Here is a 26,534-nt window from a genome sequence, read left to right as displayed (position 1 = left end):
TTTTTTTCCCACTTTCACCAACTCTTCTCCACGTTTCTTTCTCCAAAACGCACACACGCACACGCACACACACACACAAACACACACACACAGACACACACACACACACACACACACACACACACACACACACACACACACACACACACACACACACACACACACACACACACACACACACACACATACACACACACACACACACCAGATTTTATGGTTAGTGACAGTGCTTTTCTGGGAAGGTTTAGTCACTGCAGGGGAGATGTGTGTATTCAATGTGCTTGCATGCACAAACTTGCACATATCTCACCAAAAGAAACAAACCTCTCACATTGTTTTTACTGTATGGCTGCATAATATGAACACCTGTTATAACCAGAATGTAGAATGATTTTTAATTTGGGATAATTCATCATAATAACCATGTATATTGAAGTCTTTCTGAACTTCCGTAGACACTAAATCAAGTCAAGTCAAGACACTTAGACAGGATTGAAATAGATAGATGTCACTCCTCATCATATTTGACGGTGCCATCGGCATTGTGTTTTGTGTCAAATGTGCGAAAGTTCGGTTTGTGTGTGTATGCCCTTCTTTGTGTGTTCTCTTTCTGATTCATGTGTTCAACGTGTGGCAGAGCAGAGAAGCAACCTGTGCCTCTCTGAAGTGTAATCCTCTGTGTGTGTGAGAGGGAACACTCCAGCTGTGACACCACCTCTCTCAGCCAACATACCTCTCACTCTGGTCGTGTAGGTGTGTGTGTAGGCAGACACTCACAGATGCATCACCCCAAAATGTGTGTGTGTGTGTGTGTGTGTGTGTGTGTGTGTGTGTGTGTGTGTGTGTGTGTGTGTGTGTGTGTGTGTGTGTGTGTGTGTGTGTGTGTCTCACTCGAAATCACATGCAATCAGCGGTAACATCGAGAAACTCTTCTGATCAAAGGTTGCAGCTGGCAGAGTGTTGACAGTGTGTGTGTTTGTGGAGCACCTGTAGGAGTATTTACACAAACAAAGTAAAAGTGAGATCAAACCAACCTTTTTCTTCTTAAAAAAAAAAAAAGATTCTTAAAGTGCTTTTGAGCTACAACACTTCTTTCTCACGCAGGTACGACGATGGATGAGGAACCCCAAAGTGAGCGTGGAGAAGAACCAAGGGAAAGGCCTCATTTACCCCTGCCCAAAATGTCCAATGGCCGACGACCTGTGGTACACACACTTACCCTCGCTTCATGGCTGCTGTCACTATGGTGGCCTGCAGGGCGGCCAGTACTACCACCAGGAGCCATGCTCGCTGTGTGCTGCCAGTGAGCAAACCAGCGGCCATGACAAGAGCAAGGGCTGTAAGGTAAAGGGAAAAACAGAGAGAGAGAGAGAGAGAGAGAGAGAGAGAGAGAGAGAGAGAGAGAGAGAGAGAGAGAGAGAGAGAGAGAGAGAGAGAGAGAGAGAGAGAGAGAGAGAGAGAGAGAGGGAGAATGCTTGACACATTTTTGTTACTGAACTGAACATACCCAAATTAACCTTTTTTTCTTTCATATATTTCCATATTTAATTTTCCAAACATGGCCAGTTTCATTGACTTTTCAGTGAGGGATTTTGTTTTTCATTGGGTTTCTTTCTGGTGTTTTGTTTCAGAAAGAGGTTTTTCGGTCACTTGTACCTGAATTTATCCAGACTTGATATGTTCCTTTGATTTTGAAAATGAGGAAAGGAAAGCAAGATATTGCCCTAATAGCCATAACAAACCACTTGTTAAACAATTGTCATATTCTTTACCCCTGTCACTGGTTTTCTGGTCAACTGTAACATTGCACTGATCCGGCCCAAGTTGTTTCACAACGAGTTTATGTGATAGAGTTCTTCTCTCAAACAGATTTATTTGAGAGAGACAGTCAGGAACACCTGTTGTTTTCATCCTCACCCATCAAACACTTACGATGAGATTTGGGGAGAAAAAAGTTATCGCCCTGAGGTCCCATTCATCCCTTAGACTGAGCAATCTGGCATGCATTCTATTAATGAGTATGTATGTGGAAGTGTTGGGCGTGTTGCATGCGCGTCCTAAATCTTGTCCGAGCCCTGTAAATTCACAAGACTGGCTTTCCTGGTCTCGGCCTGGCCTCTGCAGCAACAGGCTCGGCTGTTCTGTTGCAGCAACCGTGGAATGAAAATAAATTAATAAATAAAATGAATTAAAAATGCATGTATTTTAGTCTAGAGCGCCCTGTATGGGCCAGTTGCTGCTGCTCTCCCCGTAAACTTCTCCTCTGGCCTGCAGGTGCAAGTATATACACCAACATGCTCCGTAACAACACTCATTTTACAGAGCTCCATCTATTTGCCCATTAGCGCTCATTAAAAGAAGTCAAAGAAGCAAATTGGGTGCTAACAGGACTCTAGACATTGTTGTGCTTGTCTTTATTCATCCCTTAAGCTCCACCACAAGAGCTGTTATGTAACATAAACAGCAAGACGACTGGGGCGTTTTTCAAAAACTCCCTTGTTGTTGTTGCTCACCACGGGCTGGTGTTTCTGAAATTAGAGCAGGAGGCATTCAGCAGAGAACATGAACACTGAATTGCGTGCTGTCAACAAACGCCTTGCCCAAACACACGCCAGTCGATTCATGCTTCTGCTGCTGCAGGTGTCCAGGTTGTCCTTGTAACTGCAATCATAATAGCCATCCCACCCCTATCAATCATCGTACCATCAATTGGTCCTCCGCTTGTGTGTGTGTGTGTGTGTGTGTGTGTGTGTGTGTGTGTGTCTGTGTGTCTGTGTGTGCGTGCGCGCCTGTGCATGCGCTTCTCCAGTCCTGTAGGCGACAGGGGATAATGAGTCATCACTGTCACAGCAAGACAAAGCCACACTGTGTATGTGTGTGTGCACTGAGAAAAAAACGTTGAATCACCTAAGAATATAAAACAGGACCGTGTTGTTGTCCATCACTCCATCCTCTTTTCTGCATCCCCCTTTTTCCACCCCATTTTGTTTCATTTTGCTCTGGTTTTCTTCCAGGCGGTACTGTCTCACTCTATCGCTGTATCAATTCCACCTCTTGCCCTCACAGCCAATAGATCTGTCACTAATGTCTCACTGGAGATAACCGCTGTGTGTATGTGTGTGTGTGTGTATTTAATGGGTGTTGCGGCGAGGTGGGAGCAGGCTCAAGGAGGAGGCTCTGTGGTGAGTCATACCTAGTTTTCACTGCAGAGTGTGTGAATGTGTGTGAAGTGTGTGAGTATGAAGTTAAACTGGACTGACCTATAGCCGCTGTCATCCAAGACTCAATCAATGATTGACCGCATTTAAACTGGAAACTTACAACATAGATGCATTATCTAAATATGGAAATGCACTCTTTATGTATTTGACTTGCATTGCCAAATATCTCATGATAAAAACTCAGCACACAAACGTCATGTTCTGTACTGTTCCCTTCATACCGTACCATATCTGAGCACATTCTGTCCAAACACTTCACAACTCAGGCCCTCGAAGTTGGCTTGCCAAACACTTGCGGAGCGGTAACCGAAACATTTCCCTCGCACACCAAACACACTGCTCCGTACTCGAGGAGGCCACCTACGGCCTGACTCAAATGCAAATTAGCAAAGCTTCACTCGGAAATGTGTCAGCACATCAAAGTGAACCATATCAATCGCTGTCTAGCAAGTGCCTCAGACGCAGACTTAAGAAAGCGGGGTGATGACGCCGAGAGGCTGCTGTCACATTTTAGAGAAGGAGGGGATGAATAAGACGGCAGACATTGACAGACAGTGTCAGCTTACACATAAGTGTGCAGAGACAGAAGGCAAAGCTCAGAGGACATTTGTCACGGTCTGATTCAATGCTCTCTATTCTTTTCATGCTGTTGGAAATCTATAGAAGTATATTATTCTGTATAGTCCTGTATTGTTGAATGCTCAACCTAGCTTTTCCGTATTACACTATTGTTGAGCAGAAGCTTTGGCATTTATGATTCTGAGCCACAAAATGCAATTGTTTGTTGCCAGAGGAGCTGCGTATGAACTGAAACCATAGTTTTCACTAGCACCTTAGAGCCCAAAAAATGAATAAATAAGGAAACTCTGCAATATTTGAATTAATGAGGACATACCAACATAGTTCTCTTTTTTACAAAGGCTTCCCTGACAGCTCCTCCTCCACCTCCTCATTGAAAATCCATCCTTGCAGCTTCTTTCTAATTATGAAGCATCAGCACCATTTGACATGCAGCTAGCCTAGCTTAGCCTTGACCCCACTGCTGCTTTCCATGAGTCTTTCAGAGCCAAAGCTAAATATAGACCACCTTTATGGCGCTGATCTTATTATATAATGAAATCAGTGTATGCAATTTATGGTGCCTGTATTTTCTTCCATTGGATTATAATTGCAGGGAAAACAAGGGAGGACAGGAGGGGAGGTTTACTGTAAGTAGGAGGCAAGACGTGTAATTTGGAGGAAATTAGAATTAAAAATGGACAAAGTTTATACAATAATAGCTGAAGAGGAAAAATGAGAGCAGTTGAGATATTGGTGGAGCCTAGGGGGGAGACATAAACACAGGAAACAGCAGTGATATACACTTGAGATCAAAATTGGATAAGAGTAACCATTGTGACAGAAGAGAAGATTTAAACAATGTTTTCTTCGGGCTATATGATTTAAAAATATAGTAAGTGTAGAGGCATGTTGACGAAGGAGGTTTACATAAACATTTGCATTCACCCTGCCATGTAGCTGTACAAGAGGCCCAACTCCTGCTGCAGAAAACATCCCCCAAACCATGACATGTTCTCCTCCAAATGTAACTGACTTCTTTACACACTTTGGGTTCAGTCTTTCCCCAGTCCTACACCAAACATAATGTTTCCCATTAGACACAAATAAATCAAACCTCCTCTCATCACTGAAGTGCACTCTGGACCAGTTCTCTGTCCACACAAAATGCTCCTCCGGAAAGGCAAGTCTAGTCTTTTTATTCTTTCTGCTAATGACAAGTTTGGTCACTGCAGAGTGGGCGAGACACTGCGTGCCGAGACAGATCCTTGTTCTGTTTAGCACCAAACTGGCGAGCAATTCCAGCTGCAGCATTGAACCGATTCCCCATTGAGTCTTTGCATAATCCCGTCCTCTCATGCACTTGTTTTACGAGGATGACCGGCCTTTTAGAGGGACTTAAATAAATCGGTTGCTGTTGCTTGGTTTTCAGTCAGCTTAGAGCGGCTCACCATCTTACAAAGTAACCCGGGGAGCTGCAAGATAAATAGGGTGTGTCCAACAATTAAGCAAATTGTCACCAGGTGCCAGATTAACCCCAATAACTGGGAGGGATCTGAAAGTTGCTCAAGGTTTTTGTTGAAGTGCCTTGGTTATTTAAAAAAACATGCTCATACAGCAGTGGTATGGCCAAAGTGGATATTCTACAAGTATTAATAACTTGTTCTCTAATTTTGATCTCCAGTGTATATATGTTGAGAGGGATGAGAAAAGCTGAGAGGACAGTTTTATTAGAAGAAAGAGAATGAGGTCAAAGTATCTGCCCTACTGCCCGAGCATGACCAGAAACCAAAAGCGTATAAATCCTCCTAAGGACGTCCTGTACTGCCCTGTGTACGCAACAACAGACTGTCAGATACCACACACACACACACACACACACACACACACAAAGCTAATGCCAACACAGCCTTTCCACTAATCCCTTTTCATCAAGCCTGTACTGTTCTTGATGTAGACTTAATCAAAAAGGAAAAGAACGTGAACTTTTGCTGACTGCTGGTTGTCTTAGCGTGTTATCTCTCTTGTCACAACGGTTTCAATGCTTTTCTAGGATCTTGCGGGAACTCCGTTAACACTTTCGATTGCATGTTGTAATCTAAAGTGTTACTGGAACTTATCATCAAGTCAGAGACAAGGGAACAACCAATATAAACGGATAGCTAAAATAACGGATATATAAAAACATAACAATAAAGAGATCGTTCATATTCTATTTTTCACATTATGCGTTATATAATCATATTAGCATTTGTCACATACGTACGCTTTGTCAGGACCCCCTCACAAAACTAGGTTATGTATTTGCAGAAAAACTATTTGGTTAGGAAAAGATCATGGGAGGAGCTGTGTTTGTTTGACACATTCACCAACCCGATTGCGTATTTGGACTTTGATGCTCTTACTTATGGTGCACTTGCTCTGAGCGTTGAATGTTGCGGTGGATGGGTTTACAGTTGCTTCCCATGCAGAGGCTTAATAGCGCGACGGTATCAAACGGTGAGGGTGTCGGGTGAAGTGTCGATATTTGACACCTTAAGAATGAGAATGGGCTGAAGTTGCTTATGACATTATTTCCGTTTCCTTATGGCCTGTTGTCGGTATGGATCATAGTGTTGTTACTCAGTGAGTGTATTAGCTGTGGTTTTAAACACCAACTTTATCCAGACCCGTTTGTGTTTACTGTCCAAAAAAGAGAGACAGGGCAATAGAGAGGAGAAAGGAAGGAAGGCAGGAGGTGAACGGAAAGAAATCCAAGGAGATGAGAGAAGTCGAGCGTGTCCAAGAAGAACAGTGATTTGTATCAGCTCCCACACAGCCTGTGAGATGTCGTTGATTAGATCTCAGATGAAATTGGTGGCAAAGTAGAGGTACTTTTCAACCTCTACATATCCATTTCTAGAAACCTCATTCGTTGGTCAGTTAAGCACATCTTGTTAATGTTTTGTTAGAGTCAGCTGGAACAAAAAGCTTGATCACGCTGTACCTTTGTCCTCATAGCTCAGGTGATCAGTGGTGTTTAAAGAGCATGTTTCTGATGTGGTCAAGTCAGCCATAACGGTTCGTTCTCCACAGTGACAAAACAGTGAAAGACGACCTGTGACAAATCCACCTCTCTTGTTCTCTATCAGCAGTGACAAGGCCCTGCAGGCTGAGCTCTGCTCCACGAATGCAAATGCATCAAGGAAACTGATTGTAGGCTGATTTCATTCAAAGATCCTGTCGACTGAGACTGCGAGTCGATGACAAGGTCCGATACGATTCAGGTGTTTAATCATCAGATAACAGGGGTGTTTAGAAATGCCCACAGCTTTGGCCTGAATATCGGCTGTTAACATCGTCTTCTTGGAAAAAAAGATTTTCTCATGGATCCCTGTTGGACTTTGAACTTCAGACTTTGGTTCTTACGTAATCTTATCTGTGAAGTGTCTTATTTGTGGATTCTAAGAGGCAGTAGATCACCTTTCAATGGAGCTAATGGTTAATGACTTGTGTGTCATATTCACAGAGCACACTGCTTCACTGGTGACCTTTTACCAGCACTGACCCTTTTGAGGCAAGGACATGAACTCGTGTCTCAGCTGTTTAAATTTTATATGTTTCTCTCAGTGTTTTTTAAGGTCAGTATTTACTTATTTCAGTATTATGAAATCTGATACAACACCATAAAACTGCAGAAGGACTATCGACTCTCTGACACAATATCAGCAAACTTTGTGATTTCTTGCAGTATTGGGTAACTAGAATCACCTAATGAACTGATGAACTTTGCTGCCCATGTCTCTCCAGACCAACAGTCCTCTCCTCACTGGTCAAAAAGGTTACCATGCGAAAAAAACCTCACTTAAATTCCAGCCCAGTTGCATTTGCCATGAATTGCATTATACTGTCAAAGCGGTTTTCAGCCTGTCTTGGGAATAAGATGGAATTAAGAGGACCAACCCGCAAGATCCAATTATATTTGATACAAAGAGTTACACAGACAGTACTGGGAGCCCAAATCCCTTTCCAAGTGGTTGGCTTGTCATAGACACTGTACCAATACCAGGGAGAAATGCATCTCATTCCAGACTTGTACTCTTTTGAATAGTTTGGCTAATTGACTGAAAACTTTATTTTCTCCTTGTTAAAGACCTCAGCACATATTCACAATCACTCTATACAAATGCCATTTCAGAAACTGAGTCTTTCAAACTCTGTGCCTACTAATGAAACTGGCAAGACCAGCTTAGCGTTTGCATCAGTTTGGCAAACCTTTAGCTCCTTCTTGTCCTTCGGCCGATACCTGATAGAGTCAGCTGATTGTCTGTTACAAACCTTGCATTTCACTTCATTCCTACATTGAGTATGCTTACATGCACACTAGTATTCCACTGTCATTCCGAATGTGATAATATTCTCAATTGGATTCAGGTCATGTAAACAGCATATTGTTTATGGATTTTCCACGTATTGCATTATCAGATTAACATGCAAGATATTCCCGTATTATTCAGGTATATTGTGCACAAAACAACTAGCCAAAAGTTGGTAAAGCTGCGGTCGAGATGCACGCCCAAAAGAAAAGCCCCCATTTATGATCAGATAGAAAATATATTGGACATTAACAGGTTTTTGAACATGTGCAACCATCGCTACACCAGATTGTTGAAGGGATGAAAGTAGAAGGCTGTGTTTACCCTGTCAAACAAGTCTGCCACCAGCGGGATATTTTGAAAAAATACTATTTTACATGGATGCATGTAAACTGGAATATTAGTGGAATACTCATTTTCATTCACCATGTAAACAACTTAGTAGGAATATTGTCTTTTTCGGACAAAACCTGGAATAATATGCACGTGTAAACCCAGTTGGCGTTCCTGTATTAAAACTAAGCTGTATATCCTTGGCAATGTGCCATTAGCCTCTATTGTTGTGACTCATGTTTTTCTCCTCTCTAATTTAAACATATTTAAGCAGCGTTTGCAGTAAATGAGGGTACTCTCAGGGTCTGGAAATCAGTTCTAAATAACCACTGTTTTGCATACACTTAGCAATGGAAAACTGCTAATCCTCTGCTATTCTTTTGTTCCAAAGCCAAGTGCTCTGGCAGTGGAAGAATATGATTGGAGTAATAAATTTGCTTTTCTTGCATGATCTCTTTTCTTTGTTCGCAGTATGCTGTATGCCCTAAAATGGCACAAGGCATTTGTTTCCGTTGCTACTGCGGCATCATACAGGCGTTCTCTGCCAAAGCACAAAAATGAGATAAACACAGAAGGCACTTCATACCTTGGCTGCAGTTTCCTGGATTTGTCGTGACACAGGGGGATGTGTGAATTAGCTTTTGCTGTGTTTTAACCAAACCAAGCTATAACAAGCTAGAGCAGAAGAAGGAAAAAGCAAGGCAGATAGTTTGTGATGTTAAGAGCCATACTGCCTGATCTTTGTGCTTTGATACTGATAACAAAGGCATTTGGCATACGTAGAGAGAGAGAGAGATATCCATCTGCATGACTGCATGTTGTGTGGCGAAATATAAGGGGAAGCGGTTGTGAGGAGGTGACACAGCTTTATTCTTGATTTTACTTTTAGGGTTTCAGTGCAAGGGTGCTTGAAGGAAGGGGTTAAATGATGAGGACAACTGATAATGAATGATGGTTTGATATATTTGCTGATAGAAAATGGGCTATTGTATTATGTCGATATGTTCAGTGTATAGTAAGTGACATGAATGCTTGCAAGTCTCAAAAAGCCAGCAAAACATTCTGTGTCAGTTTCTACACCTCCTATGGCTTAATTCTTACAACGTATCAGGGAAATAAACCGGCATCAGTACTCTTCATGCTCTCCAGTTCCTCCCTCCCTGCCTCCTCTTTTGTCTCCACTGACCTTGACCCACTAGAAAAAAGGGGGAGCATCCTCCCTTCCGAGTGTCATTGTGAGGGAATTTGGGAATCATTGTTGTTATAATCTACCCTGAAAACCCGGCTAATCCCATCTTCCATCTTGATGTTCCAGAGCTAATGCCAAGAAACTGCTGCGCCACAGAGGCTCAGCAGCACACTGACTGCAGGGTAACTTTTTTTTCATCCATACACTCGCTCAGCTCTATTGAAACTGCTTAATGCACTTAGGTTTTTGGGGCTTATGGCTCTCACTCGACAACTCAGCTTAGATTTGACCTGATCTGCTTCCTCATGGACAATATGCCTACTCATGGCATTACTGGTGCACAACGAGCTATTGTTTTTGTGCTTTGTTACTACATACTTCATTTTGTTGTGCTGTAAAATGCTCTGACCTATTGGTCTTACTATTAATCCCTTCCCAGTTCAGGTCAACCTTAAGACGGCATTTTGGTTTTACGGTGCTACATCCTTAAGACCCATAAACACAATCAGTGTTATGCAACAACAAAAAAGGGGAATAATCTAATCAAGATTTACTGTAAAACTCTGAAAATGGACAGCACGGATATCCAGTTGTAGTATAGACACGTGTTGGGTCATTTGGTCCATCACTTTGATCTAGGCTGAAATATCTCAGCAACTGCTGGTTTGCCATGCAATGTTGACATTCATGTCCCGCTGAAAAGATTAATCCTACTGATTCTGGTGATCACCTGACTTCTCCTATAGCACCATCAGCATCTTGACGTGTGGTTTTGAACAAACTTGTAATTATTTATCTCCTTCACTGATAACTCAGCTACTTGACGTTTACTTTGTGCTCATTAGGTTGCCCTAGTTAGAGCAACTTATGTTATATTTCACGTTAACACCACATTTAGTTAATTTACTCTGTGCGACCACGGCAGCCTTGATAGAGGCTAAGCAGAGTTAGCTTAGCTGACATTACTTTTTCACTGTATTAGGCTAGGCAGTCGAATTCTGTCCATTGTAAGATTGATGAATTTTAACCAAAACTTAGCGTGCTGTTGCTGTCGGGAACAAAGCCCCCTATGTTAATATTCTTAATCCACTTCTGGCAAACGTCTTGGTCCTCTGCACGCCCAGAGAATCGATGTAGACGGCCTCAGACAGGGACACTTTTCATGAGGTAAAGGTTTGTGTAGTTTGCATTGAGTTTTTTTCCAAAGTTGAAGTTCCCCACAGCTGTTGGAGTAGCCGAGAATTTTACTGGTTCTTCCCAACATTGTTGTCAAAAGTAATGCTGCATAAAAAGTGTAGGTAAAAGTAGAAAAGGTACACTTCTTATACTCCCACTGAAGCTGGCACATACTGGAAGGAGACGCCACCGCAGTAATGGCGGCACCGCTAGATGGCGAAACACACAAATGGCTCGCCGAATGTGTCTATACTTTGGTTCATGACTAAATACCTGAAAAATAAGGACATTCCTATCAGCCTCAGCTAAACTTCCCAAGGTCAATATATTTTTAATATGACACATCAAAGAGACCTTTCAAAGGGTTTTATGTTCTCAGCAATGGTTTTCACTTGGTCATTTGTTCAATGTATATTGAAATCCCCCATCTACAGTTTAACTCCTACTGATGTTATACTCCTTGAAACCTGCGCCCTCAAATATGCGAGTAGCACTCAGTTTTCTTGACTTTAGATGTTGATATCTCTGCAGTGGCAGGCCATCCCCCTTTGTTACAATTTGAACTGTGATGATCGCCCTTACCAATCTCTTACTATGTTCATTTTATATCAAGAACATAGGGCCTTGCACATACTTGGACCCTGGGTACATAGGGATGACCCAGTTTAGTGCTAATGATAATGAATAATGGCATGGTTACACACTAAACTAAGATGTTGAACATGTATACCTGCCATAGACTGTATGGTACCTGCTCAACATCAGCGTGTTAGCTTGTTTGTGTTCGCTATGCCAATTTTATTATGAGAGAAAATTGGCACCCAGTAACTTTTGTCTAACGTCTCACATAAGATAAGCCCTGAATATATGAACGTATTCTGCAGTGTTTTAAATGTCAGTGTTCCAATGTTTTCAACTTTGGCCAATTCAGTTAAACGGCAATGTGAAATTACTCTCTGTGAAATAGGAGGTGAAGCCTAATGTCAAAACAAAGAAGAACCAGCGTATGAGCCCCGAGAAGTGAGCAAATAGGCTCTCTGCCAAGTGGAAATATTTTCTCCTTTCTGTTCATTGAAATGAATGAAATTAAATGAATAGAAATATGGGCGAGGATGCTGTGAAAGTCCAGAGAAAGGGCAGTTTATTAATCTCCAAGATAAATTGCAGGGATAAGGCGCAGGCAGTGGATGACCATGAATACACTTGCCAGGAAGTCAGGGTTCAGAGACATCAGCGCTTCTCTGGATTTGAAGCTGAAAAAAGTCAGAATATGACCGCAGAGGATGAAAATGGCCATAAGCAGCTTAGGGTCGATATCCCTATCTTGAAATCCCAAACTTAGCCTTTGGTCCAATAGTATTGCAGTTCTATCTGTCCTGATGTCTTGTTTGTTTGTTTTTTAGGATTTACTCTCTCTCTCTAGCTCTGAACAGTATTTCTGAGGCTTTATCTCCCATGGGACATAGTGTTGTTGAATTCTCGTTGGACTGTCTGAATCATCTTTGTCTCTCTATCCATTTGGATATGACTCCCTTCCCCCTACCCTCATTCTTTTTAAAAAACCTGTTTGCAATCTAGGAACTGAAGCAGAGGAAAAGAAAGGGAGAAGAAATAGCAGTGACCTTGGTGTTAATGAGTTAAGTCTTATCTCTGACAGGGAATGGGACAGCTTATGTAAGACTTTCTCCAACTCTTATTCTCTGTGTTTATCTTTTTGTCTTTCAAACACATTTTGCTTTGTCTCCATATCTCCGCCCGCACCTCGTTCCCTTCTTCTACTTTATGATTACGCCCGCCGATGCGTTCCCGCCTTCCCCATATTTCAATGCTCTTTGATGCTCAGACATATGTGGGATGTCACAGCTTGTTTGAGGTGGTGTAACATACCAAGGGGAACTGGTAGAGGACAGGAAGGGATGAGGAAAAAAGAGAGGAAAAAAGAAAGAGAGTTACCAGGAAAGAGGGCTGGCTAATTACACTATAAACATTGTCCTTATCTTCTGTGTATTGTACAAAGGACTATTGGATGGAAAGTCAATATCAATTTACTCTTGGTTTGGTTATACATGGGTATTTTTCAGTAGTCTATTGTACACCTATATCAGTCTATCACTGCTTCATGCCCGACATTATCAGAAGGTGCTGCATGGTAAATAGAATGCTGGCCATTCACCAACCATAACTACAGTATCTCCATTCATAACTGGAATTAGCCATTGCCTCATCCTTGACTCACTTTTTATATGTAAAGTCAATGGACGCAGCGGTCAAAACTAACTTTATAACCCTAACTCTAACCTTATCATGGCTGCATTTACTGTAAAACTGCAGTATCATTTAACAGGTTACTCCATTGATTTAGCATTGCACTTGCATTGCCCCCAAAAGACACATTGAAAAAAACAATAATAATCAAATCAGCAGAGACCTATCCAGACCTTAAGTATGTATTGTGAATTAAACATCACATATCGTAAAAAGTGAGATTTAGATAAACCATAGAGCAGGTCAAGTAGGTGCTATTGTAAAAGTATAAAAATGCTCCTGTATTCAGAAACTGTGCCTTTATACAAATGTCAGGAGTTCTGTATGGTGAACTTGAAAATTAACATAATATGGGACCTTTAAGATCCAGAAACGCAGTATACAGTACAACAACTCCCATAACGCAACTCGACATCTTTCATTCAGACCCTCCCTGCATCTTGTTTTTACAAACCCACTCCTCCAGTCTGTACGACAACTGTGGACCAAAAAACGGCCATCAAGATAAATAAACACCTCAAACAGCCTCAACAAAAACTGAATATTAATTAGCATCATCAAATCAGTACTCACTGCCACGACTACTGCATTGTGCTCTAAAGGGTTTCGGTTATTCTGTCAACCCCTGTATGAAAGGACTTTACACAGAAACTTTCCTGATGTTTTATGCATGTTAATCGTTATGTTCGCTGTATACTCAGTGTTGTGGTCAATTGTAGTTGTGTGGTCATGACAACACTATTTTCAGTTGCAGCTTCATTACGCAGTACTGTATTTTATGGCTAGATCTACTGTACGAGGGATAAGGGCAAATATTTGTATGAAGGCTTTACATAACTTTGTCAGTAATTGAAGGATGATGTGTACAGAACACAGGCAAAGGGCAGTCAAAGAGGTGCCTGATAAAGTCCGGTATGGTGCGTGTGATGTTTTTATTTCTTGATTTATGGGACTTTGTGGCTGATGTGTACATCCTGGCCTTATTATGAGAATTTCCCTGGACTATAGGCTATTACATCCTGAGTTAATTAGGTGAAAGGACAGACCTTATACGAGAGGTCTTATGCAATCTAATAGAAGGACCACTGTTATCTTAAAGGGTCGCAGCACAAAACCGGGCCAATGGGCTACGGGGTTAAGAGGAAGGGGAGTCTGGAGTTGGTATGCATATATGTGTTTGAGTATGTGTTTCACCTCCTGTGCACATACTGAAGGAATGTATGGTACTTTCTCTGGTCCAAAGTTCAGTAAGGGCACTACAAAAAAAGGATAACTTGCATGATAAACAGTTCAGCGTAAAAAAGACATGATAATAAACATGATGATAAAACGTTGCCCAGAGAAGCAATGTTTACAACCCACCAACAGATACCTCCACTTTGTTCTAGACTTCCTTTGTGTGAATAATGATATATAGTTGGCATTAAATATGTGAAAGATATGAATAAGTATGCAAGATGTGGAAAACAAAGCCATATTTATTCAAAAGAAATACAAAATTAGAGGAAACCAAATCAAGCATATGCCTGGCTCTCTCTTGGCTCCAGAAGATAACAAAATCTGCCTGACAGTACATATGTGGCTCACTAATTATTAACAAGTTATATCTAGTTTGTTGAATCCGTCCAAAAAAAACAAAGATAAAAATGACAATTAGCAATTTTACAGGGGGTTATATGTTAAATGATTCCTTGGCTTTGAGCAGTGTTGCAGCTTTGAGTAACTTCTTTGACTATTCACTGGTTGCCTGGCAACTGCTCAGAGCCAAGAAATAGTGTCATCTTTACATTTCTCTTTAAAACAAACACGATATAAAATGTTAACTGAGTTTAACGCTGCAGACAGGTAGCCTGGCTAACGCAACCAAATATCAAGAAGAGTGGGTCTGGGAATCACCCGTTCATTTTCTCATATATGAGGCGCGGTTCACGATTGCCCAGAGCCCTTAACTGGGCACTTCGAATGTCTATCAAATGCGTCTGTACATCGCTCATAGCCAATCGTATCAATAATACCAGATGACGTATGCAGAGTGACAGAAATTGGTTGAGGAAGTGGATGATGGGTCAGAGATTCATGTGTACACGTTGGCCTTGAGCGACTATTGCCGTTAGTGCAAGACAAACATGAGGGAAGAAGGAAGAGCTATTTATGGACAATCTACAGACGTGTTTTATCGAACAAAAACAACAGATGCGATCCGTAGATGTAAACAAACTACACGCTTCGGTGTGTCGCATAGATGTCGCCATCGTCTTGCCGTCCCTAAAAAAAATCAATTTTTTCTCGTTGGCCTTCAGATCCACAGGGCCTTCTAATCCAGCCTAATTTCTTTTTGGTTTAAAATGTCTATATGCATTTAACATAATATTGCACTATCTTTTATGACTACTGTAGCCGTGCACATATGCGTATGTGTATAAATGAGCATATGTTTGTATATGTGCAGGTACTACATGCATTTGTGTGTGAGTATGTGTGCTGATAGTGTTCTTTTTTGTTTTTGTCTGTGTGGAGCACTTTGGGTGACTGTTACAGGTCTTTTTAACTGTGATATATAAATAAAAGTGAACTTGAACTTGTACTAATATTTTAATAGTAGACTATAGTATTGATTCAACACAATTTTCGCTCAACTTTGGCAGAATGGTAGGCCTATAGTATCAATAAACAATTTGATTTCATGGATAGAGGTAGACCACACACACACACACACACGCGCACACACACACACACACACACACACACACACACACACGCACACGCACACGCACACACCACAGTGTTATGACAGAATGGTTTCATATTGTGTTTGACACCCTCAGTAATTGTTTAAATCCACTCTGTCCTTCCAGCACTGAGCTATAATTATAGCCAGGGGAGCAACCGTTCACACACAGGGAAAGTTCTTTTTGCCGAGTTGCAAGATTTGAACTCTAATACACACACAATCTCACTCACACACATTTTGGCGTGCCAAGTTGTGGTAATGTAGAGGCCAGCAGAGCAGCAGCCAATGATAGAAACCTTGATAAGACTCATTAGAAATGGCTGCAGTCACTGAACCTGTCCACTCTGTGTGCCAAGGACACCATTTCCCCTTACATAACAGCCATTCTGGGTCATTGACACATCCACCCATGCAATTTGGTTTCCTCAAGAGGTATGTGTACCTTGACCTTAGCTGCCAGTGTCCCATGTATCTTATATTTCTTTCTCACACCTTCCCTCTCCTGTATGCTTCAGCTTGAAGGGTATTTTTTTGGTTTATGCCCATGAAATGACTTTAGTCAGCGGTGCCTGTCACATGCTAAATAATAACTGAGAAGAGCTGTTTGTGATCAAAAGTCCTCTAGCAGAGTGTGTCACTGTGCAGCTGTCACACGGGAGGAGATTACTGCTAAAGCTGTGACAAACTCACTCACTGTCTCCTGTGCAATGCAAATGTGACCCTTACACCTAAAGTGAAGGTGTTGGCACTAGCTGTGGAAGATGGTTAGCTTCTTTTAAAGGGTTGGTTTAAAGGGAACATGCTATGCTCATTATCAGGGTATCATACATGTATTTTGGGATTCTAGGACATGTTTACATAACCTGACTATGACATTCGTTCTGCCTTGCTTCCATCTTGACTTCACCTAGCTCCACTCAACCATCTGGGATCGCTCCATTGCAGAGGGATTTAAGGGTCCGCAAAAATGGTCAGGCCAATCAGGACCGCAGGGCTGGGTTTTATAAATGTTAGGTAGCGGAGAAGTGACTGTTCATTCAGACAACAATGGCGGCTCACATCGAGTAAGCAGGCGTCAACATCGATGCTGCTATTTCATCCGTGTTGTCCAATCTAGCGAATCTTTCTTCTTGAAAAGAACACCAGAGAACGGCTCTGAAGGCTTTTGTTGGTGGAAACAATGTTTCCGCCCTTCTCCAGGCCGGGTATGGCTTTTCTCTGCCTTGCTCTCATCAGCGTCACAGGTTGGTTTCGATGTGAGGGATTGAAGTAGCACGTCATTAAAGACAGTTCAAGTGGTTTATCCAATCATATGCAAGGATTGACGGAACGAAATTCTTCTGACGAGAGTCAGGTTAATGTTTACATTTTTTTATGTAAAAAAACCACACTATTTCTCTCATACTGTCCATCTGAATACACATGTGTCCACCCTCCACTGTGGGTTTGAGGGTTAATAGTGTTTTTGAATCTTAAAGGTCCCACATTATGATAATGTTCAGGTTCCTACAAGAACAAGCTCTGATTGGTCAGTGTTTTCCCAATCTTGTGCATCCACGCTCTTTGAGTCTCTGCACCATCATTGCATCCGTGGAATGACTGTAACAGCACTGTAGGGGCACTTTCTACCTTTGTATAGTATGCTTGTGACATCACAGCTGTACAGAAGTCCTGACGGCTCCCTTAATTAATTTTCTGAATACGGGCTGTGTGCATTTCTCTGTGGATTGAGTGTTTTGATCATTTCACGGTATTTTTACAACACCTCAACCTGCTTTATTGCAAAACATCTTTACTTGTCTTCACTTACAGGTCAGGAAGTGGAAGATGCTGGCTCGCCATCACAGCGACGGTACAGGCAAGCAGAAAGAAGCAGAGTCAGATATCCACCTGGGTGGTTGTCAGTCCTGGGGGATCCACGCATCGCCCCTCCTGGCCAGCCCTGTCATGCTGGAGTGCTCCATCTGCAGCGGGCCCTACATCAGCTACGCCCTGGAGGATACCTGGCAGCCACGTCAACGCACACAGGCAAGTTAGCCTACGGTTTTGTTAAATTACAGGTAGCAAACACTCATTTATTACATTAATCAGTGGATCCCAAAGCAGGGGATTTCCAGATGTCCTTGATGGGGGATTTCAGGAAATTGTTTTGTTATGTGGCAATTTGCAATGAATGATTGTTTACATTGTGCTTTCTCAGATGGTTAATTATATGATAAATCCTACACTACACTAACACTTGTCAAATAAAAACGTGTCAGAGCACTTTAGCTTTTAATTAGTTAGTTTCATGATTCTTTGGAATTCTACCCTATACACAGATTTATTCATTGTAGTCCGAGGCACCACAGATCTTTTAGCTCTGTTCAGCTACTTGTAATGGTCAGCAGGTTACTTTAGAGACCTTTTCATTTAACCCCATGGTATTATTGTGGTTTCCACATTTTTAAGTACTACTGTGTATCAAGCTTACAACATCACATGGTAGTATTTTATTTGTCGGTGTCTTCTTTGTGCAACCAGATAGTTGCTTTGCACTTGTTCTGGCATCCTACCAAACAACACTGCCAAAAACCAGTCTGAGAAAATGTCATAATGGCATAAGAAATCATCTGTTCAGTGGCTTAATGCAAATGGTTTTAATGGTAATGTGAAATATAACACTGTATATGTTTGTATGTAAAACTTCAGTGAAGCAAGAATCTCTCATTTCATCAGCCTCTCTTTTTCCTTTGAGTCATGGTGCATACAAACCAAGAAAAGCAAACTTACTAACTCTTTTGATGGTAAAGAACAAAAATATTTCTTACTCTTTTACTGTGAAATATGCTGTTTGCTCTGACTCAGTCGATCCATACAAACCTCTACCTCTCCTTGACCCTCACACAGACACGAACTACTCCTCTCTCTCTCTCTTTCTCTCTCGCTCTCTCTCTATCTATCTCTCTTCGCCTCTGCTTGAACAACCCAAACTTTCTTTCTTCTTTTGGAAAAATAAATCTGCAATGAAATATTAATGAACGGAAAGCCTAGATTCACCATCACTATGGATACGACTCCATCAGATCTCTATACTGAATCAATAAACAACCCTGAAGAAAGAGATGGAAAGAGCAAGAAGGCAAATTCAAGGAGAAAGGGGCATAAAAGTGTTGAATGCAGACAGATGTTGACTTCATAATATGATCATATTTATAAGTATGAATCATAGACTGTATAAAAAATATCCGTAGCCTCTCCGTTGAGGTCCGTTCTCTCAACTTGATGCAATCGTACTCACCTAAGGGAGTCTCCATCTTGTCAGACTTTGACTCCGCCTAATTTCCTCTTACCAAAAAAGGGCATGTATGTGACGTTGGGGGGAGGGAGATACGTCCATCTGGCTGACATATACCTCCGAGGAGAAGTGAGGGCCAGCAGCTAGCTGTCACTCAAGAGGCTGCGCCCCTAATTATTCATAAACTTTAACCTCCAATAAAATAAAAACTAGCCTGGTACAAAAAAAATCACCCCCTCAGTGTTGTCATGGAGCTATGACCTAAACTCCAGTGTTGTCATGGAGCTATGACCTAAACATACAGACTAGAATGTTTTTTTTGTACCAGGCCTAAATAGGTTTAATAAGGCTGTGAAAACGGCCTGTTTAACATGGGGGTCAACATGGCGGTCAAATGCCCATTAGACCTGGGCATTTGGGGCTATAGCGACGGATCTCTTGGGAATAGCCCCGGATCTCTGTGCCGTCGTGATGAAAATAGCCCGTGTCACTGACAAGTGTCTTCAAAATCAAACTTAAAGGAGACTAACGTTTTTTTCGGTTTAATGAGGGAGCCCCTGAACACCCACACAGGTGTTTTCAGTTATTCTGGCTGATTAGACCTCTGCTTGGGTTGAAGGTGGCCGGGGCTTTGATGAGAATTTCATGGGAATTTATGAGGTCATACAGTAAAAGTCCGTCTACCACCATGAATGATAAAAGGTGTTCCGCCTTAACAGGTAAAACTAAGCTAACAAGAGATTCGGGAAGATGACAATCACTCACAGTTTACACACCAGCACAGTCCTGAGAAAAGGTCTAATCAACCGCATTACCTGAAAACACCTGTGTGGGTGTTCAGGGGCTTTAACTGGAGACTTTCAGCTGAGTGCCTCTGCGGTTGCCCTAGTTACTGAAGTTGATGAAAACAGAATTATGTTTTTAAGAGAGATACTTATAGACTGTATACAAAAGGGATATGCTTTACTACACCAGGGTGACAGGTATGTGGCGCCCCTGGTAAATCTCTTGACTTTGATTTATTTTCGCACAACGGCATGACTACGAATCTCCTAAGAGAGTTTTTTTTTGTGTGGTAAATAAAATTCTACGTGTTTACACAAGCAGGTTTCAAAGACAAAAAACAGGGAGAAAAAGATGGATGGATGAGGCTGCTGTCAGCTATACTGAGACTTCTATGGAGATGAAATGACCTGCACGACATAAGCATCACCTCTGAATGAATAAACAAACTCTCTCTCTCTCTCTCTCTCTCTCTCTCTCTCTCTCTCTCTCTCTCTCTCTCTCTCTCTCTCTCTCTCTCTCTCTCTCTCACTCTCTCTCTCTCTCTCTCACTCTCTCTCTCTCTCTCTCTCTCTCTCTCTCTCTCTCTCTCTCTCTCACACACACACACACACACACACACACAAACATGCGCGCCTCAGCTTGTCGCATCCTCAGAAAACACCCGCGGGAGAAGTTTTCACACTTGCAACGCTGAGTAGCAAACTAGGCTAAGACTGTATTTAACACAGACACTTTGAAAAGCCGATGACTGACAAAAAAAACAATATCAGCGTGGCTTCATGAGAATGTCACGACATGCAAATGCTGCTGGTCTTGTTGACTGACAGAGAAGTAGTTGCTGTTGAGACATTTGTGCACAGTCACAACTGTTTACTTGCACATATCTGAATCATTCAACATTGACTTTTATAATCGAATCGAGCATGTCAACAGTCACACACAAGGACATATACACCACGCCACGTGCAGTAGGGGAAGGCTTTTACTTTTCAAATTAAGATTGTATTTAAAGCAAGATGTGAAAAGTTTATAGAATTGAATGCCTTGTTAAAGATTAAACCAGTGGTTCTCAGCCTTTATGGCTTGTGGCATCTACGCAGTGTCCTGGGTCCCTTTGTCTATGAGTTGTTGTCAGTTCCACCAAAGAGACATTTCCCCTCTAAACCTCTAAGCTGGTTTCATTTGAATATATGGTTTGGGCAATACTTCACAATAAAAATTAAAGATTAGAAAAAAGCTTATTAGATTCATGTTGTGAATCTTAGAAGGGGGCCTGACCCCTACGTTGGAAAACCACAATATTGATGCATCCTTCTGCAGAATTAAATCAATCGAAGTAGGTTTTTGGAAGCATGACTTTTACTTGTAATGGGATATTTTTTACATCGATGTCTAGGTACTTATACTTAAGTACAATCTCTAAATACTTCCCCCAATACCCACATGTGGTGTCTTTTATTAAAGAGATACATTTGCAATCTCTATGTACAGTTTAAACAAATGCTGCACAGTGAACCTAGCCTATAGTTTAGCGATACATGACTGAGAAGCACAGAAATACTGTGTGGTTTTGTTGTTTCAGTAGAGGTTTCCCACCGCTTTTTAGGGCAGGACTCAAGTGATTTAATGCAGTCTCACCCTGGAAACCTAGCCTCATTAAAACACATCATGTGGGGAACCAACAGAAACTGGGGCATGAGCAAGTCAGGGTCCAAACTAGTAGTTGTGCATGCTGTTAATCAGTTAATCATGTTAAAAACATGTCACATTTCACAGTCAATGTACCTCTTTCAAGAGCGTAGAAAAGCAGCTTAGATCAGTGGTGCTTAAACTGTTTGGAGTGTAACGCCTTAAAACAAAGAAATGCTTGCTTGGGACACCCACATTTGTCAGTTCACCGCTGTTTTATCATATATAAAAGTTATTTTTCACATGAAGAAGAAAATGTACACAAACATTTATATATAATGTGGTGTCCTCTCCTGTTATGTTATTCATCTAGCGACCACTCAGATTTGTCTTGCGACTCCTTTTTGAGGTCTCAATCCACAGGTTGGGAACCACTGACCTAGATTGTAGCTTTGCCAGGCTACTCTTTATTTATTTACCTAATGGGCACTTGAAAGAACGTTACAAGCCTAAGGGCTGAACAGTTTCCACAAAGGTGTAAACACCTTTTATCATTCAACTGAATTCAAACCAAAACTGGATTTGCAGGTTTGCACACAACAGTGTGTTGCCTAATATTTCGGGAATTGAATGTGTATTACATACACTTTTAAAGAAATATTTGATGGCGACGCAATCTCTAATGGAGGTTGCACCTATAAACTGTTATTTGCAGGTTTTTGTGATATAAGTGTACAATTTGTTTTTTAATAAAGTAATGCGATATTTCTCCCCCAGGCAATGGACCTTTACTACCACAATGAGTCAGACCCAGACAGCTATTGTTGCCCCGGAGACAACAGTAAGTCACCGGCAAAGCTGTTGTTTTATATTCTTTAACTTCCTCCTTCTTTTCCATCAGTCTTTCAAACAGTGACTCTTATTCCTCTGCTATCTCTCTCCGTCATCCCCTGCCATCAGTCCTTGGTCATTTGTCTTTATTATCTGCAGTTTTGTTTATTTTCACCATCAATTCAAAATAATCACCTAGCGTTCATTCTCTTTCTGTTTTTCTGTTGTTTGTTGTTTCCCTTCTGTCCAAACCACCCCCCCCCCCCCCCACACACACACACACACACACACACACACACACACACACACACACACACACACATTGTACCTATACCTTAGCTCTCTAATCCGACCTCCAAGCTCCCAGGATAATAACTGTTGTTCATAAACCAAGATTACTATTTTGTTGTTTTGTGGAAACCAGCTTGGAGAGCAAAACAGTAGTTAGAGACACAATACTGAGTGCTGATCATCAAACACATGTCACAGTGACCTTTCCCACATCTGTTTACTCGCTGTGTGTGTTTCAGTCACTGGGGGAGAGTCCAGTTCCAGTTTATAGCATTAATTATAACATGATTGAAAGTGACTGCACTTTAATTTTCCATCATGCCCCTAATTTGTGCCACAAATCATAGTCCATTCCAAAGTACACAATACGTGTGTGTGTGTGTGTTTTGGCTCAAAGCCTGACTATTACCTTTTATATTACTATCTGCTGGGAATCTTGCACGAGCTCTTCTTTTCCCCCCCTGTGTGTTTCTGAGCTCACATTTCATCATTTTCAGCAACAAACTTTAATTTTACTTCCACTGTTGACTTTTAATTTTTGCATTTAAAAAAAAAATCACAATTAGCAAATGAAAATTAACATTTAACATATTCTAATTTGTGACGTATCACATTACTCTAACATAATTATTATATTATTAAATATTATGATGATTATTATTATTTTCCCTATTTGTAGAACCTGTGATACTGTAGAATTTCTATTTTTGGATATATGCATATATGAAGAGCTCTTTTCCAAAACGAGATAAAAGCCAAATTTTAAAAAAAATTAGTGTGTCGTGCCACTTTGCTGTATACAGAACCTATTCACTGCTTCATCAGTGTTTCATGCCAAATCGCTATATTTCCTTGTTTAAAATGGTCTCAAGATACAGTTCCTTTCCAAACCGCGACCAGGGCCAAACCTATTTTTAGCCTAAATGCGATACGTCCTCTCGACCAATCAGAATTCAGTGAGCGTTCTATGCGATCCAACATGACGGCGCTCTGAAGCGGGAGAGTTTTTTGTTTCATCTGTCCGTTCTACATGTTCAGACTGAGCCATAAACCATTTTGACAAGATACATTGAATATTAACCAAATGTGAGGGTCTAGGTAAAAATGTAATTTTCCTGAAAACTATTAAAATGGATTTATAGCGTTTTGGAAAAGAGCTCCTCATATGAATCATCAACCGTGGATGAAGTATTCAGATACTTTGCCTCAGTAAAAGTATCAATACTGCAATATAAAAATACACCTTTACAGATAAGTGTCCTGCATTGAAATAGGAAGTATATAAGTGCATAGGCATTTTTAGCAAAATATACTTGAGCATCAAAGTAAAAATATTCATAATTCTGAAAAAAGGGTGTGTTGGGATGTCAATGGACATCTTATTTTTATTACTGATACATTTAGTAGTATTTTATTGTGGTAGTCGGTCAATGTGTAGCTAATTTCATCATATTGTATAAGCCTGTATGTTTTTTATGTAAAGTCTTTATCCATAACTATAACTAATCAAGTATATATCAAGGACAAAGGAGCACGAAACACTCAAAGTACAAGTGCCTCAATTTTGTATTTAAGTACAGAAGTGAAGTAAAGTTCCTGTGTTAGCTTTCCACCACTGCTTGTCACTCTGAGCTACTGCAGCCACAAACCTCAGTGGCAGATCTGAAAGTACCCGCTGGAACATCTCCAAGAGACAAATGTGACAAGAAGCTCTTCTGATGCTTTTTTTTTTTTTTTTCATTGGGAGTAACTGTCGGCCTCTTAATTATGGGCGTTTTCGGCAAAGACATCCGAGCAATTAGCCGAGCTGTCGACAAGCTGTTCCTGTGTCCTCGGCCGTGATGCCGCTACACCCAATCTCAGCAATTAGTGGACTTAAAGGAGAACACCACCGACATTGTGAATTCCAATATGATATTTCCATGGCCTAGGAAAGTTCAATCAATATTTGTGAACATGGGCTACCAGAGAAGTAAGTCTCAAACGTGTGATGTCATTAAGTATAAAGCAATACAATTGGTTAAGACACTCTTGATTACGCAATAGAAAAACTTTAAAAGAATCTTCGCACTGAGTAAAATCCCGGAGCTTGAGGCGCTGTCTCGCTTTCTTAGCAATGTTAGTGTTGTTTGAGCTCCAATTCAAGTCATGAGAAAGAGTCACACCCAAGAATTTACATTCCTCCACAATCTGCACCTCAGAATCATTGATATTATAGTATTATAGGCATCTGATTCCTATTCTGACAAAAGTCGATGACAAGTTCACTTGTTTTTGATGTGTTCAGAAGTAAGTTGTTTTCTTTACTCCATTTAACTTCATGGACAGTGGACCTAAAAATGGTGCCAATTCATTCCTATAGAAAGCTCCTCAGTGGCGCGATCTCCCTTAAGGCCGCCTCGATCTTTGGTTCTCATGAACGCGGGAGGACTTACCAGATGTAGAAATCTTCACGTTCCGGAGTCCATCCGAGCATCAAGCATGAAACCACACAAAAAACAATAGAAAAAACATCGGACACATTGCACAAAAAGTTTAAGCAGAAGAGGTATGTTGCTGCTGGAGCCTTGCACTGGGCTCTACGGAGACGGAACCTAAGCTGGTGGAGAATTATGCCCACATACATTTTTTAGTAGAGGGTCTGAGGATAATTATGAGCCTATTAAATGGTATCCAAAACAAAATCGGAGGTGATCTCCTCTTCCCAGCATGTATGGGAGTGAATGGGCATGTGTGCTTCCGGGCACAGGACCGCCACTTAAACAGGCAAGTGCTGCAGTAACGCTCTTGGCTACTAAGCCCATGATGGCATACGATGAGAGCGCCTGTCCTGGGGACCTGGACTCAACAGGGAGTAGAAATGATCTCTGTTGCTTAAATATTTTTCCAGTTGATATCTTAGTTACAGCAACATTGCTCTATCAGTTTAATGTTTATATGTTTATATGTGTTGTATTTATCCAGTTTGATAAATCTCACAATCTCTACAGGCTTTGCGTCAGGCCGAACAACACCCCTCAGCTGTGATATAGGCCCAACATACCACTGCCTGTCGTGAGCTACTGCCTAAGTAATGTTCTCCATTGTGAAACAGAAAATGTTCCCATACACTCAGAACACTCCCTTGGGTGCTCTCAGGGTCTTCTACTAACATCTTTACCAATTCTATGTAGCAGCTCCACACTTAATACTCGGTGACATCACAAATTTGAGTTTTATCACTCTAGTTTTTTAATTCAGCAGAAAGTTACTCATGTTCACTTACATGTTTCAATTTTGAAATGGGCGTAGTTCCCCTTTAAAAGTCGAAGTTTCTCACATATGAGTCATTTACAGCGATGCAATGATGGAGAGAAAAGATCCAGTAGTAATAATAATAATTATAGGAAGTAGGGTTCGAACAGCAAACCGTGTGCTCGTTCACTGTGGTCATGTTATAGAGTAACAACTGAGGATACCTTTATTAGTGTATTTGTCAACTTGCTCCAGAGCAGTTAATGAATATTTACACACTGACTTATTATGCTCTTGTTTCAGAGATGCCAACAGGTTTATATAACATGTGTTTACGAAGGGTGAGTGCGTGTGTGTGGGTGTGCGTGCGCGTGTGTTCTCAAACATAACTCTTTTGTACTCAGTGTGACAAAAATTATATCAACATTGCAGCGCCCTCTCTGAAGCTGTTATTTTCTCTTTTCTTCCACCAATCGTGACACATCACACACCTGTGTCAACCTGCCCTTACTACAGGAAAACATTCACCGACACACACATGATCAGAAACACAAAACAAACATGTGCATCTCATTTATAATCCATCAAGGCACTCCCCAACCAGAGACAGTTTAGAGAAGATTGTCTGAACACGTTTGTTGCCATTATATCCTGAACA

The 26,534-nt window shown here is 41.2% G+C and overlaps 1 protein-coding gene across 1 annotated transcript in view; it reads left to right on the top strand.

The window, feature by feature from the left end:
• sgk1 (serum/glucocorticoid regulated kinase 1) overlaps positions 1 to 26,534 on the top strand; it is a gene marked incomplete at its 5' end in the record, with an annotated part of 40,940 nt that overhangs the window by 3,938 nt on the left and 10,468 nt on the right. The window contains 3 exons of the mRNA XM_083934454.1: positions 1,105 to 1,344; positions 17,641 to 17,856; positions 22,298 to 22,361. Of these exons, the coding sequence (XP_083790580.1) occupies positions 1,105 to 1,344; positions 17,641 to 17,856; positions 22,298 to 22,361 (520 nt within the window). The remainder of the gene's footprint in view (positions 1 to 1,104; positions 1,345 to 17,640; positions 17,857 to 22,297; positions 22,362 to 26,534) is intronic.

Source organism: Echiichthys vipera, assembly GCF_963691815.1.
Source record: "Echiichthys vipera genome assembly, chromosome: 19".
Classification (NCBI taxonomy): Eukaryota; Metazoa; Chordata; class Actinopteri; order Perciformes; family Trachinidae; genus Echiichthys; species Echiichthys vipera.
Note: the sequence above shows the minus strand (reverse complement) of the source record. Positions and strands in the feature narration are given on the sequence as shown.